At 50.6% G+C, this 15,000-nt stretch overlaps 1 protein-coding gene across 1 annotated transcript in view; it reads right to left on the bottom strand.

The window, feature by feature from the left end:
* The window catches only part of prex1 (phosphatidylinositol-3,4,5-trisphosphate-dependent Rac exchange factor 1), a gene marked incomplete at both ends in the record, with an annotated part of 82,583 nt that overhangs the window by 63,466 nt on the left and 4,117 nt on the right, over positions 1-15,000 (bottom strand). Inside the window, 2 exons of the mRNA XM_084435837.1 lie at positions 1-106; positions 287-352. The exon at positions 1-106 is cut by the window's left edge and continues 17 nt beyond it. Coding sequence (XP_084291963.1) covers positions 1-106; positions 287-352 — 172 coding nt within the window. The remainder of the gene's footprint in view (positions 107-286; positions 353-15,000) is intronic.

The following is a 15,000-nucleotide window of genomic DNA, read 5'->3' as shown; positions in this document are numbered from 1 at the left end:
GTCCCAGCGAGTGGTGGGGGCGGGGCTCGGGCAGCAGGCTGGCCTCCACAGCTGACAGGACGTCCACGTGCACGGCCAGGATGGCCTCGATGTTGGAGAACAGGACCTGGACACAGAGAGAACCTCCGCTTAACGCCACCAACACCCCAGGAACCACAACATGGGCAGAACCAGAGACGCTATTACGCCGAGATGGACGGACTGAAGATGAGACTTTCCAGCCGCTTCCATGGTTCCAGAGTTCAGAGTTTGTTCTGCTCACGCTGGAATGAAGATGGCTACGTACCTTGACCTGTTCTGATGTAAGACATTGTTGGTCTTCGGCAGTCTGTCGGATTCTTTCTAAAAAGGCCTAAAGGAGAGAGAGAGAGAGAGAGAGAGAGGGAGGGAGAGAGAGAGAGAGAGAGAGGGAGGTAGAGAGGGAGAGGGAGAGGGAGGTAGAGAGAGAGGGAGAGGGAGAGGGAGAGGGAGAGGGAGAGGGAGAGGGAGAGGGAGAGGAGGGAGAGGGAGAGGGAGAGGGAGAGGGAGAGGGAGAGGGAGAGGGAGAGGGAGAGAGAGAGGGAGGGAGAGAGAGAGAGAGAGAGATTGGTTAGGGTCTGGTCAGTACAGTAGGTTACATCCGGAGAGAGTACGGTGTTCTAGGGAGGTGGCCTAGGGGCTGGGAGGTCACTGAGACCGTTTAAGAGTTCAGGAGGAGGTCAACATTACAGCTTGGTAAATATACAGTGTGTACAGTGTTTATTTTAACCCTACTTGCACTGAAGGCAAAATAACGAGCATCCAAACACACGCACGCACACACATGCAAGCACACACACACACACGCACACACACACACACACACACACACACACGCAAGCACACACGCAAGCACACACGCAAGCACACACGCAAGCACACACACAAGCACACACACAAGCACACACACACGCACAGTAAAAAGATACGTTAATAGAAAATGCCCTTGACATTCGACACCTGTGTTTACATGAACGGCGCTTTGTAATTCCGCGAGCATATGGCCTAGCGTGTCCGTCTGTTCCCCCTAGTGTAAACGTTTACCCCCCCCGGTCCCTCCTGGAAGCTACCTGCCTATTCATGTGTGAGACACCTCAGTGAACACCCGTCTGTCTGCCCGCCCGGCGTCACGCTCCGTCTCCTCGGAGAGACGCTAACAAGCTCGCGTCGGGTGCATCTGCAGCCCCCTCAACCTTCGCAACGCTGCAGGCCTGAACGCCAGCGCTTCCCGAGAAGCGCGGACCTGCCAGTCGAACCCTGACCGCGATACAAACGGAACGGGAGACGGATGAACGCGACCCCCAAACCGTCGCTCCGTTCCTCTTTTATTTTTATCTTTCCCTCGGTTCGTCTCCTCTGAGTCGGCGGTGTTCCCAATCCTGACAAATGCATTAAGTGTAGAGAGACAGAAACATCCTCAAACGTTCTCTCTGCCTCACATCCTCGCTTCCTGGGCCATGGCCGTTTTCTCCCCTCGTCAGCGTCTGCCTCTCAAATCTGTGACGGTTTATTTTCCCCTCGCACAGCGGTAGGATCTATACGAGAGAGGAAACGTGTGTCGGGTTCTACTATGATTGTGAGATGCTAGGCTAGTGACGCCTAACAGCCGACGAGAAGTACGAACGCGTGGAACGTCACGGACGGAGCGAAATGCTTTTATCAGCTTTTTTTTTTCACAAGATCGTGAGATGATTACTTAAAGACTGTGAAAGTGGGGGATTTCGTGAACGTGACAGCATGTTTCCACACCTTCACTAACGCCTCACACCCAAAGACATATTACCGAGCTGGCCTACCAGGCCCAGGCCCAGGGGCCCAAGACCTCAGGGGCCCAAGACCTCAGGGGCCCCTTTGCATTTCTTGTTGCAGGGACACCGATAGAAATTTAGGGTGAGATTTCTTACACAACAACATTAAAAAAAAAGTGAACAGATTATAGGGGCCCATGTCTTTTAAAAAAAGACAGAAGCTTGTGTGGCCTCCATAATTTCTATAACCTACTCGTTAATCTAATGGGTGGGAATGTAGGCTGCATTTCCATAGATAAATGGGTAGGCCATAAAACTAGTCAGAGGGCACTATTAAAGTTTATGAACTCGAGACAGATCAGGTCACAAGGTCAATTGATTCAATCTGTTTGATCTTGATAAAGAACCGTACATGTAAAATGGAGCACTGTCACATATTAAGCGGAGCAGCAAAACGAAAGATCCGAAAAGATAAAGAGTCAACGCAGTAAGATGCTTTACAGCAGGTTCCTGGCATTTCCAGTTTTTTAAAGAAAACAAACTGAGAACAACAGTGTTGTGGCGGAGGCTGTAGGGGGGTGGGGGGGAGTTGGTAGGGAGGGGGGGGCCCTCTACACGTTCAGGCCCAGGGGCCCATTTTTCCATGATCCGTCTCTGCTCACACCAGTTCTGTCTGACTGGTTGTGTGTCGGGCCCCAAGGCACAATGATGAACCCGGGGCCACATGTCTCCACGAACTGCTGATTTTAGACACACACACACACACACGCAAGGAGGCCTGTGCACACCGACGTGCACGTGAACACAAACACACATAGGCCTACGCAACGACAACACCATACACAACGACAACAAATACCTCGGCGGCGTGTACTCAAATAGGCCTGCGAGCGGACCACACGCCTCGTCCGCCCGCCTTTAATACGAGACCGTCCCTCGTAATCACACATCAGCCCTGAGCAGGGAAAACAGGCTGCTCCAGAGAGCTCGACATCAGACAGCCGGCCCATCGAGACATAACACTTTGGGAGCTCTTTCCCCTTTTCCTACAACTACCATTTACGCCTGTCTTATAAAAATAGCACACAACCGCCATGCGCGGCGAGCTGGGACCTCGCTAATTAAAACGCTCACTGGTTAGCGGGGAAGTATATAGTAGCAGCTTTTGACTGGCTGCTTTTCGGAGGGGGGGGGGGTGGTTGTGCTTGAGGGGTATGATAATTAAATCTCCCATATGGCGACTTGTGCCATGTCCAAGTTGAACGAGCCACTTGAGTAGATGGGGCCCCAGGCGTCTATGAGGAGAAAGGCCCAGGGAGGAGGGGCCTCCTCGCTGACCGAGAGAGGGGGGGGTGAGCAAGGAGGACTAGGGAGCAGGGGCGGGGGGTACATGTCCCCCCCAATATTTAAGATCATAAAAATTGTCCCCCTCAATATTTAGATTGGGGTAGTGGCGTTCAAATGACCATACAGCCGCGTAGGAAGATGCCCCCCCCAAAAAATACTAAAATTTCAATGTAAATGTCCCCCCCCCAAAGTTGGATACAGATCCCCGTCACTGACTGGGAGAGTAGGAGGACGAGGAAGTCGACGGGTTGTCAGTGGAGACGAGAGAGCGTTAGGACCGGACAGGAAGTTAAAATAACGAAAGGTGTCTTCGGTCATGGTTGACCAGCGGCGCGGTATGGCTGCCGACGTGTGACGAAACCCACAGCTGAAATGTGCGGCGCAGATGTGGCCGAAGGGGTTGACCGGCGCCCGGGAGAAGCAACAAAGAGGTCCTTTCAGTCGGCGTCACGCTCCCGACGCGACGGCTCGCTCCCGCGCCGTGTCTGCGTTCCGTTGTGAGGAGGACGGGTTTATTTGAAGAGAGGGAGGCTTTGTCCACCTCGGATCTGGACGCGCCACCGGCTTGAGGGGAGCAGGGGGCGAAGGCGGCGATCAGATAACGCTCGCCCTGGTCAGGGGACCAAGAAAACAATTTGTGGAAAGAGGACAGCACGCACACACCCCCCCCCTCCCCCCCCCCCGTCACACACACACGCACACAGACACACACAAACGTGGGGTGAATATTGAGGAGCTGTCCTTTTGACAAACAGGTTGCTCGAGGAAGCGGGGAGATAAAATGTACACAACGTGTAAAGACATCGCGATTCCGCGCAAACAGAAAGGCCCCCCCTGGACACGCTTCCTGCATGCCTAATTCACTCAACATTTCCGAGTCAACCGGCCGTTGAAGGTTCCGCTTGACACGCCGCTTGTTTATTGCCATAGCGATGTCTCAGGTGACCTTTCAGAGGGTCTCTGACGTCAATACAACGTCACAGGGCCATCGGCCCCCACCACGCGCGGCGAGATGTCCTCTCTCGCTGGAAGTAAATAACCAAATCAGAGACGTAAGGAGAGGACACTACCTTGTTTACGGAGGTTGCTCTTGGCGGTAATTGGTGGAGGAACACGGGTAGCGCACCACACTGAACCGAGCTTCTGTGATCGAACTAAACGGGTGACTCGGAGGTCAGAAGGTAGAAAATTACCCACGATCGGTGGCTGAGAATTTGGTTGGAGGCAAAACATGCGAGCATTAAATGCATACGTTAAGCGCTATGTACACCCTTTAGCAGACACTCGGTAGAGAAACAGAAAATAAACACTTATTTGTTGTACATTCTAGAGCGTGATAGATTATTCGACAGGGCGTGATATCATATTCTCAAATGAGTCATCTATCTTTCCCCCGGATGGCTAAGAATAGCAAGTCAACTTAATTGATCCATCAAATCTGTGATGTGGCAGTAATAGGGAGGCAGGCCCATCTCTGACGGCCTCCGAATCATAAAGATGATTCATCTTCTACTGTGTGCAGCAGACCCAGCTGGTGAGAGAAATATCACACACCAGGGCTTTCAGCCCAGAGGGGCTGGTGAGGCTGTTGGGTTGGGTGGGGGGAGGGGGGGGGTTGCTCATATTGCGCAATCAGAGAATCCCAGCTCTAAATAGACGACCGTGGAAGCTCCTCCCACCTCAGCGACCAGGCAACAACATCACAGGTGAATCGTTCACGACTGGCACAGAACTGATGGACCACATGAGCGTTACTCCATTACCATTGATCATTTATCAATTTAACCCTTTCGATACGACCACGTCACCGGCAACATTTTAAAAATATCTAACAAATATTTAATAATATAAAAAAAATATCTAACAAATCTACAAAATTCCTCACTCCAACACTTGCTGAAAGCTGAGAAACTGCGCATCCAAGTATTATAGGGAAAATCCAATTAATATTCGAAATGTTGTCACTGTACTTTCAGGGTTAAAAGGGTAAAAAAAAAAGGGTGAGTGGCAATGGTACAAAATCGATATACTGCGGTTCTATGGGTATAGATTGAGTTCACTGACAAGTCTCAGACTCTTGTACCCGCAGTCTGTGTCGGGTACCGGGTGTCCAGTCTGCTCTCTGACCAAGACGTGCTTGGTCAGTTTGAGCTCTTTAGGGGCTGGTGCGCATCAATGACAGGCCTACATGGATAGCAGCGCCCCAGCCCAGCGCACACACACACACGCACACGCACACGCACACACACACAGAGCTATATATCTATAGCGTTTCAGCTGTCCACCTAACCAGACGCCTAAATATATCACCAGCAAATCCCAAAAAACATCAGTTCATCAAATAATTCAATTAATGATTCAAGAACTTCAACAGTCATTTCCTTGTATTAAGCCCCTCCCCTTCCTCCCAGGCATACCTCTCACTGGGGGGGGGGGGCACAGAGGGCTTTGTCAGGACTGCCTTGGAGATGTGCTTTTATTGCTGTGGACTGCGTGCGCACACACACACACACACACACACACACACACACACACACACACACACACACACACACTTCCCATGAGAGCCCATCCGCCTTAACTCATTACTCTGTCTGAAACTCTGGGGTCTCTGTAACAGGAAACTATTAAGTCATGCAGCCATAGGCAGGTATTAGGAAATGTTCCCTGATATTAAACTTGGGAAGCCATTATATTCTTTGCGAGAGAACGCTGTGCAGGAGTAGTGACTTACTATGACGTGAAACCTAAGGAGGATCTTGTGTTTAAGATGCACAAAGTGATATTTATGAGTACTCAAGATTTATAGGTTATGTGAAGGATATTAGGGCCAAATGTAAAGTGTATCACACAGCTAGCTGAGAATGTTACTAGGTTTTTCAGGCTCAATGTGATACTGGGGTCTTACTGGGGGGAGAGCTGAGCATAAGAAACAAGAGACTCGGCAGTTTGGAGCCTCAACATCCACTTTCTGACACATTCACTAAGTCACCCTTGACAAAGGGTCCCTTCAGAGCGCTAGCTCCCGTTTCCTGACACCAGCCTGTTAGCTCAACATTTACATGTTAGCTTTTCATTAGCATCTTCACAAACATAGCACCTCCACCTACCCCCTCATTAACAAACACTACTACAAGTCTATTAGTTTACACACGAGCAGTCAAAAGCCACACTAGCTTACATTGTGAGGGGGGGTTGTTAGCATTGTAGACAAATAAAAAAAACACAAAAGAAATGACTTTCTGCTTCATTTACTACTCATTGAACGGCCTGCGAGTGCCTGGAATTGAAAGCCAACAGATGTCTCAATATTTTCTTCAGAGTACACATTGACGCTCAGCTACAAAGGATGTGTGCACTTTACTTGCTATTCTTTGTCGGTGTGCATGTAGCGTGCAAACAGGAAGTGAAAACAGAGCAGATTGAACAAAGGCCACAAGCCCTTTTTTTCAAACTGCAAGTTTGAAAAGAGTTTCTTCTTTTCCAAGTAGACGCACAGCAAACACGGAGGGGCAGGGACATAAACAATGTATGCAGAGTGCAGCAGTGACTCTTGGCACAAAAGCGGCACGCATGTCCCCGGACAGGAAGTGAGGCTTTGTGAAGAGGAAGTGTGCAGCGTTTCAAATCTAGGCCAAGCTTGAATAGAATCTGCGTTGTAGATAAAAGTGCAGAAAGTGTATCAAATCCCTTCACTCACATAATTCTTCAACTATGAAAAGTAGATTATGTATGCCAACAACATTGCAGCAGGTTCGGAGCATTCAATCTGCTTACTCTGATGCAACACTAAGACCCATAAATCTAATTAATCAATCACCACATTCATCATAATAGTTTGTTATTAATTGTTCATCAAAATGATGAATGGTGATAAAGCGTCTTTAATATCTATTTACTTCATAGATGAGGAAAACCCATTTTCCCTTGCCTGGAAACTAGCCAATGCCCACCGCCATGACCAGACAGACAGAACCACAGCTTTCTCCCCCACAAGCTGGTGAATTTCTTCGCCAAAAAGCAGGGCGTGGTCCAGTAGGACCCGCACAGAGGGGTCCGATGCGGGGCGAGAGTTTGTTGTGAGTAGGAGGGGCTAGCCCGAGAGGTGTGAGACTACAGACAGCCCATATGCTGGCCAGGGTCCAGCTCAATGCTTGCTCAACTGGACAGTGAGCAGAACGCCTTCTGCCTGCCCTCGCTGGAGGTTCTGCCCTCGCTGGAGGTTCTACCCTCGCTGGAGGTTCTACCCTCGCTGAAGGTTCTGCCCTCGATGGAGGTTCTGCCCTCGCTGGAGGTTCTGCCCTCGCTGGAGGTTCTGCCCTCGCTGGAGGTTCTGCCCTCGCTGAAGGTTCTGCCCTCGCTGGAGGTTCTGCCCTCGCTGGAGGTTCTGCCCTCGCTGGAGGTTCTGCTCTCGCTGGAGGTTCTGCCCTCGCTGAAGGTTCTACCCTCGCTGGAGGTTCTACCCTCGCTGAAGGTTCTGCCCTCGCTGAAGGTTCTGCCCTCGCTGAAGGTTCTACCCTCGCTGGAGGTTCTACCCTCGCTGGAGGTTCTGCCCTCGCTGGAGGTTCTGCCCTCGCTGGAGGTTCTGCCCTCGCTGAAGGTTCTGCCCTCGCTGAAGGTTCTGCCCTCGCTGAAGGTTCTACCCTCGCTGAAGGTTCTACCCTCAATGAAGGTTCTACCTGTAAACGGAACCCTTCCTGCTAACTCTGAAGGAGTCATATCACCGGCCCTCAGAGAGAGATGTGGTAGTGTTAAACTCTTAACCATACAAAGCATGACTTTCAATCAAGTACAATTTGCAATTGTAAGTGTGATTACCTTAAGTGTAACAAGCCTACATTCATGAAGACCCTGTCAGTTACTCTAGAGTTACGACGGTCCGTCCACAGTGCCAGAGAAAGACTCACATTTAGTGCACAAATTAGGGTTGATTTAAATGGACAAAACTATGAGGTTAATCACGTAACATTGTGTCACAAGTTGTCAAAAGTCAGCTGCTAAATGAAATGGAGATGTAAAGAACTCCGCCGTGTCACAACTCCGGCGTGGACCAGTCAGAGTTGCGAAAGACGAGTCAGCGGAGGCACTGCTTGACCCGCCATCGCACCGTTTGCAGGAGGCGTGCCACGAGAGTCACTTAGCGTGGACTTACGGACTTACGGAGGAGGGGAAATCCCTTTAATGGGGGTCACAGCAGGTTGTTTATCCTCTGCAGGAGCTCGGCAGACTCACTTAACAAGATTAATGGGAGGATTGTTTGGATGAAGAGGGCTTGGGCTGATTCTGGACCTTTGCGGTCACAGCACCTTGACTAGCACGGGTCCGTTCTACTAGCGACCTCGTTCATGGACGAGGCGGATGGTCATCGTTTTCTGCTGACTGCCGGTAGAGGGTGTTTCCTGGTTTGCTTGATTTTGCCAGAGGCTCGAAAGATGAGATATTTGTCAAAATGTTATAATTACTCACAAAGTCCTTCATCTAATAGACAGACCATATACTGTGGTACATATAGAACATATACTGTGGTACATATAGAACATATACTGTGGTATATGTAGAACATATGATGAATGGTGATAAAGTGTCTTTAATATCACTATATAGAACATATACTGTGGTACATATAGCATCCTACTGCAGAAGGGCGTTTCCATTCTCAAGCAGAGCTATAGAAGGTTCTGGTCTGTCAGTCTCAGTTCAACTGGGGCATCAGGATGTCTCTGTGTTTGAGGCTCAGTCTGCAGACAGGAGAGCAGAGCAGAGCTGTGACTCTGAAAGACTCTGAAAGCACAGGGGCTTTAAAAAGAGGGAAGTGTGAGCGTTTGAATGGTTCCTTCTCTGTGGACTGACTGCCTCATGTGACTGCTGACCGTCAGATGCTCAGGCGCTCAGGGCTGGAGGGGGGGAGGGGAGGAGGAGGGGGGGGAGAGGGAGGAGGAGGGGGAGGAGGGAGAGAGGGAGGAGGAGGAGGGAGAGAGGGAGGAGGAGGAGGAGGGAGGGAGGAGGAGGAGGAGAGGGGAGGAATGGTGGGAGCCAGGGAGTTGGAGGAGGAGGAGGAGGGATGGAGGGAGCCAGGGAGGAGGGAGGGAGGGAGGAGGAGGGATGGAGGGAGCTATAGATGATGAGGAGGGATAGAAGGGGGGAGGAGGATGGGGGATGTTGGGAGGAGGGAGGATGAGGGATGTTGGGAGGAGGAGGATGGAGAGGGGATGAGGAGGGATGGAGAGGGGATGAGGAGGGATTGGGGGGAAGGGACCAGAAGGAGGAAACTAAAGTTAGCTGAATCAAACGTGACAAAAAAATTATCTAATCAACTTCTGGTTTCCTAGAATTTCTTCTGAACAAAACAAAGAAGTACTGAACAAGAACGTGCGTCACTGGATTCTTTCTCCCAAAGCCCATTATAAGTATCTATGTTTGTAGTGTTTGTTTTTTAAACTGCACCTGAATTGCCCTCTGGGGACAATAAAGATTTATTGGTTTGAATTGAAGTGTGTGAGAATGTATTTGTGTGCATGCATGTTCTTCCTGTAACTTAAACCAATTGGTTGGATACTTAATGTGCACAATTAAAGATCAAGGGTCAATTGAGCAAAAACCTTCATTCTCGTTCTCCCTCACGAGTCAAAACCCACGCGTTGTCCATTGTGAGCTACGGCAACACAAAAGGGTCATTTGAAAATCGAGAATAACGCGGAAAAAGACGTGCGTTTTGAATCGGGCGTTGGCAGCCAACGCTCTCAATCACTGGCTTGTGATGGAAGCGTGCGTTTATTCTGTAGGTTAGATGCCACTCTCACCTCTTCAATGCTGAAAGCCTGGCTCGTCTAAAAAGTTTGTGGGGGGGGGGGGGTGATGACCCATCAGCATGTAGGCACCACTAGTTGCGACATCCGTTCATTCATGTCGTTTGTCCTTTTGTAATGCATATCATGAATGGGGAGGAAAGCATGTTGGGCCGTGGCATTGACCACATGAAGTGCATCCTTCCTTGAAGCGGACAAAAGACAGACTGCTTGTGTTAACGCATGGGAAACATACGGGAAACGCATACAGAAAGACTCCACAATGGCTGGACGACATACGTCCTCCATCCTTGCTCTGATTGGTCAGCTCTAAAAGTACCACACCGGGGTTAGAGGTCAGAGGAGGTTGGTCATAGTATGTTTCTAAACAGAAATGTGGGAGGTACGGTATAGTAGGTCAGAAGAGGCTAAAATACGTTTAATTTTGTCAAAGTTTCAGTTACAAAGTCAGTGAAATCGCTCCGTCCATCTAGAGAGAGCCATTCACGACAGAGTAGAAGTCTCCCACGGTAATCTGGCAGGTCTTATATAACCAGGCAGAGAGGAACGGGAGGGGACGGGACGGGGGGGGGGGGCGCGTGTGTGCATGTGACAGAACGCGAGTGTTTCCCTGCCTGCTCTCCGCTACATCAGCATTCAGCAGCTCGGGGCACAAGATCCATCTCACAAGAGGCCCTGGTGTCTCAACAACGCCACTGAGAGCTCCCAACCCCAGCCAGCTTCCTTTAGAAGTCCTCTCCGTTCCCACACCGGGGGCGCGCTCGCTTCCCACTAAATCACACATTCAAGAAGCGACGTCCGAGTAGGTTCTCACTCCGGCACCCCGGTTCCCCCCCCCCAGAACCCTCAAGCCCCCTCACCACCAAACCCCCCTTACAGAAAACAATAACAAGCTAAAAGCAGTGCCCACGAAAGGGTCTTTTTCTTGTTTTCGGTGTTTTGGGCCGCAAAGGAGGACAGGGCAGTTCTGAAAAAAGTGTCCGAGGCCATTTTGGGGTCGACATGGCATGAAATTGAATAAATAAATGAAGAAATCCCCTCTTTGTGGCCGCTGTGCAGCGGAGCGAGAGAAAGGCCCCGGGTCCCATCACAATGAGGGGGATTTCGCCGAACCCCTTTCTCTCGGAAACGGTAACTCACTCACCCCACCCCTCCCCTACCGTCCGCAATCTCCCCCTCTCTGTCTCCCCCACCCCTGTCCCCCCTCGTTTCTAAAAGCCGCCCCCTTTTTTGGCTGCGCCGGTCACCGACACAAAGTCTTCTTTCAGTCTCTTCCCTTTTCTCTCTCTCTCTCCCTCTCTCTCACTTCCGCTGAGCTGAGCCTGGACTGGACTTCCGCTTAGCAGAGCCTGGACCTGTCAGAGATATGACAGCCCTTGACCCCCCCCCCCCAACCCCCCGCCCCCCCCCCCCCTCCTTGCTTGCCGGTCTGGCTCTGAGCGGTATGACTCGGTTAAATGACTTGACGTCGATTTTGTCTCGAGTTTTCGACGGCGTGATTGACAGACAGAGTCAGACCGTTCACTTTTTTTCCTGGTTCAGTTGTTCACCAACTAAAAAAGCCATAAAAAATCTGGAGAAAAAAAATCTGATCCAATGACGTGGCATCTATCATGACAGGGCTGCTGTAATCCATCCCAATGTCATTTCAGCTTCCTCTCTTCCTCTCCCTGTAATGACGGAGTCAGGGCCGCCATCCCCGGTCAGGACTGTCTTTATTGGTCAGCGCTGGAATGAAGCGTGTCAGATTGAAGAGGAGGGTCTTTCTACCGTCTCATTTGGGGTTAAGGGCTCCCGGCTTCACGGCCTGCCAAACGCCTAACGAACCGCTTCCAAATATCCCTTTACGACCTCTCCGCTCTTTCAAGTCGCTCGGCCGCACGATTACGGCCCCTCGCCTCGCGCGGAACACACCCTGGATGATGCCCCGAACGCGTAACGTAAACACGCCGCGCGCGGCCCGGATAAACGGCGATTACAGCCCTTTGAAGACGACCCCGCTCAAACAAAAATGTGCGTAGCGTTCTCCGCCAGGCCTATTGAAGTGGAACGTCGTGAAACTGTGGTGTCACGTTGAGAGGGGACATGTGGCGGCCTGGAGAACCTCTCTGGGACAGATTGGAGGGGCCATCTGGACGTCTGGACGCGCGTCCGCGGTGACAGGGATCAAGACGAGCCGGTGATCCCTCAGAGCTGGGAGCTCCCGATACGGGCGTCGCTCTGACAGCGAGCGACTTCCAGGGCTCTGATTGGGTGACTCGGCGCATCGTTCGCCGCTCCCCGACGCGGAAGACGGCGCCGCCGTTCTGGTGATTGTGACAGGGATTGTGAGAGAGAGAGCACGCGTGTGTTGAGCGTGCGACACGCCCGTTTGTGAGTACACACGCATGCGTGTCTCTAGCTGGAGAGAGACACACTTGGCAGTCACGGTGCCATGGAGACCCTCCGAGGAGACCCTGGCGAGGGGATGAATGATCTCTCCACCACGCTAGAACGATCCTTAGACAAGGCAGGCGAGATCAAAGAGAACACCCACTGCTACAGAATCAGACATTCAAGCGTATCCAGGCAGACACACACACACACACACACACACACACGTATCCAACAGACAGATGAGATTCCACTCGATCACACCTCTCTCGCTAACCGCGAACACCGATGTGGAGAGTTTATTGTAAATAACGCTTCAAATCATCGCTCCGGTCTGTATTCCAGACATATCGCGTACATACATGTTACATTACGATCCCTGCCTTAGTAGCAAACCACACCCAGGGGCTCCCAAAATCACTTCAGATGGTTTTTCCATGTCCTTAAAGGGCCGGAGCGCGGCGTATTAGCATTCTTAAGGTGCACCGTGAGAGGTGTAAACACAACTCAGACAACACACGCCCCCATCCATCAATTCTGTCACAACACCGCCTCCACAACCGATAGTCCTCGTGAGCCGGCGAGGTGAGCGTCACCCCCAGAATGCAACATCAATCAAGCCCTCTCGCTACGTCGCTCACGGTCAAGGAGGGAGTCTGAGCAGAGGGTCGTACGAGGTCGCTTGCGGTCGCGGTTCGTCAAAAGCACGAGTGACCTTTACGCTCGCGAAATCACACACATCTGGCTCTGTTTGACGACCCAGACAAACCTTCCCGGACCTCAGCCTCTGTCCACAAACCATAGAGGCAAAAGTCCCCAAGGAGGGGCAATCGGAATTCCTGGGAGTCCAAGACGGTTGGGTTCAATTCCAAACTTTAACCGGTATCCTTCCATGCTACCTATTCACTCGGGAAGAGAATGAAAGCCTGCTGTTCAACTATGCGCTCTTTGTCTGGTTTTCTGGGAAAATACTTGTCCTGGTTTTGTCTGGGTCACGATCTCTGAGGGGACATCGGTGGTCTCGCATTGCTGCCTTTTACAAGGGAGGCCAAGTTACGAACTGTATCATATATCAGCCCTATTGAACACACTTCACATAGCCATTCACATTCATTGTCCTTGTGTCATCCTTTGGCCTTTACTCCAGTCATAAAAATGTCCTCCTGCAAACCAAAACACAACATCTGGATGAGACTCCTTCGTCCACATTCTTTTGCCTGAACATACTTGAAGCCGACTTTCATCAGAGGCTTGAATTAAGAGAGAGAGGGACAGAGGGTTAAAGGGAAGGGGTCAGGGGGTCATACGAGTGCAAAGCTAGCTGCTGTATTTACTGGTACTATGGGTCAGAATCCAGCTTCATCTTCTCTCAGGACGAGGCCTTCATGGCTTGAGATCCACAGGACACCCCCCCCCCACCCCCGAATTGAATGCCAACTTTCACAGAAGACAAATTAACACCTCAAGGAGAGAGAGAGATAAGGCCAAAGCTAATCCAACAAGAGATGATAATCAAGTGAGATTTGGGGCAATTCAACATGACTTCAGAAGGAAATTAGATATGAACCATGCTATATACAGTAGAAGAGTCTCTCCACTGTGCTAATTCACTCCTGTCGGCTCACACACGTAAAAATATGAATCATAGCATTTGAAAACACAGCTGGTGGAGGGGGGGCTGATTTTCGACATTGTGCCTGTGCGCTTTGGTGCTACAGAGGTTTAGACACGTTAACTAGATTCCTAAAATTCCTGCTGTCTGATGCCCCAGAGAAATACCTTACCGGGGGACTGACATCTTTTTATGCAACACTGTTCCACAATTAGTCAGAGTTGCACCACGACCGTTGCGATAACCGGAATACGGCGCTAATTGTCTTGAGGGGAGTAGGGCTGCTTAAAACATCTGACATCTTGTGGAAGACATCAAACGCATACCTCTGGGTTAAGCCTCAGGGCTGCCGGGGCTAAGCTAGTACAGTCGGGGTGGGTAGAGCCAACATCAGACGTTGGTTAAAGTTGAACAAAGGAGGTTCAATGGAGCGTGAGGTGTATATGGGTCTACAGGGTTTAAGAATTAAGACCCTTTTCAACTCTTGTTTCCAAAATAACACTCTTGATGTGGCCTAAATGTGCACCTGGACTGGTCTAATTAATGAAACTAATGAATGGGATTGATAACCTGAAGTGCCGCATATGAGGTTTGGTTGAATAGGTCCTATTGTCCTCCAGCGGTCAGAGTTGTGAGGTTTGAGGAGCTTCCACACCAGGATCTTTAACTCTTAAGAGTTGTGAGGTTTGAGGAGCTTCCACACCAGGATCTTTAACTCTTAAGAGTTGTGAGGTTTGAGGAGCTTCCACACCAGGGTCTTTAACTCTAAAGAGTTATAAGGTATGAGGAGCTTCCACACCAGGGTCTTTAACTCTTAAGCAGCGGTGTATTTAAAGACCCTGCAACAATAAAACCCTCACAAGACACAAACAGCCACAGTAACAAACAATCCCCCCCTCTGTAAAGACACCGTGGGGCGTATCCCCTCCTGTGAGTGTGTGTGTGTGTGTGAGTGTGTGTGTGTGAGTGTGTGTGTGTGTGTGGGGTTACAGGGAGTTGAAACCACCGGCGTAGTGGACGGGATGAAAGTTATAAAGCGGGGCTATTTTTACCCAGAGGCCCAGGGAAACCTGACGCTGGTCTTTCCCAGCGCGGA

The sequence above is a fragment of the Borostomias antarcticus genome (assembly GCF_949987555.1).
Source record: "Borostomias antarcticus genome assembly, chromosome: 3".
Taxonomy (NCBI): domain Eukaryota; kingdom Metazoa; phylum Chordata; class Actinopteri; order Stomiiformes; family Stomiidae; genus Borostomias; species Borostomias antarcticus.
The sequence above is the reverse complement of the archived record's forward strand: the minus strand, read 5'-3'. Positions and strand labels throughout refer to the sequence as shown.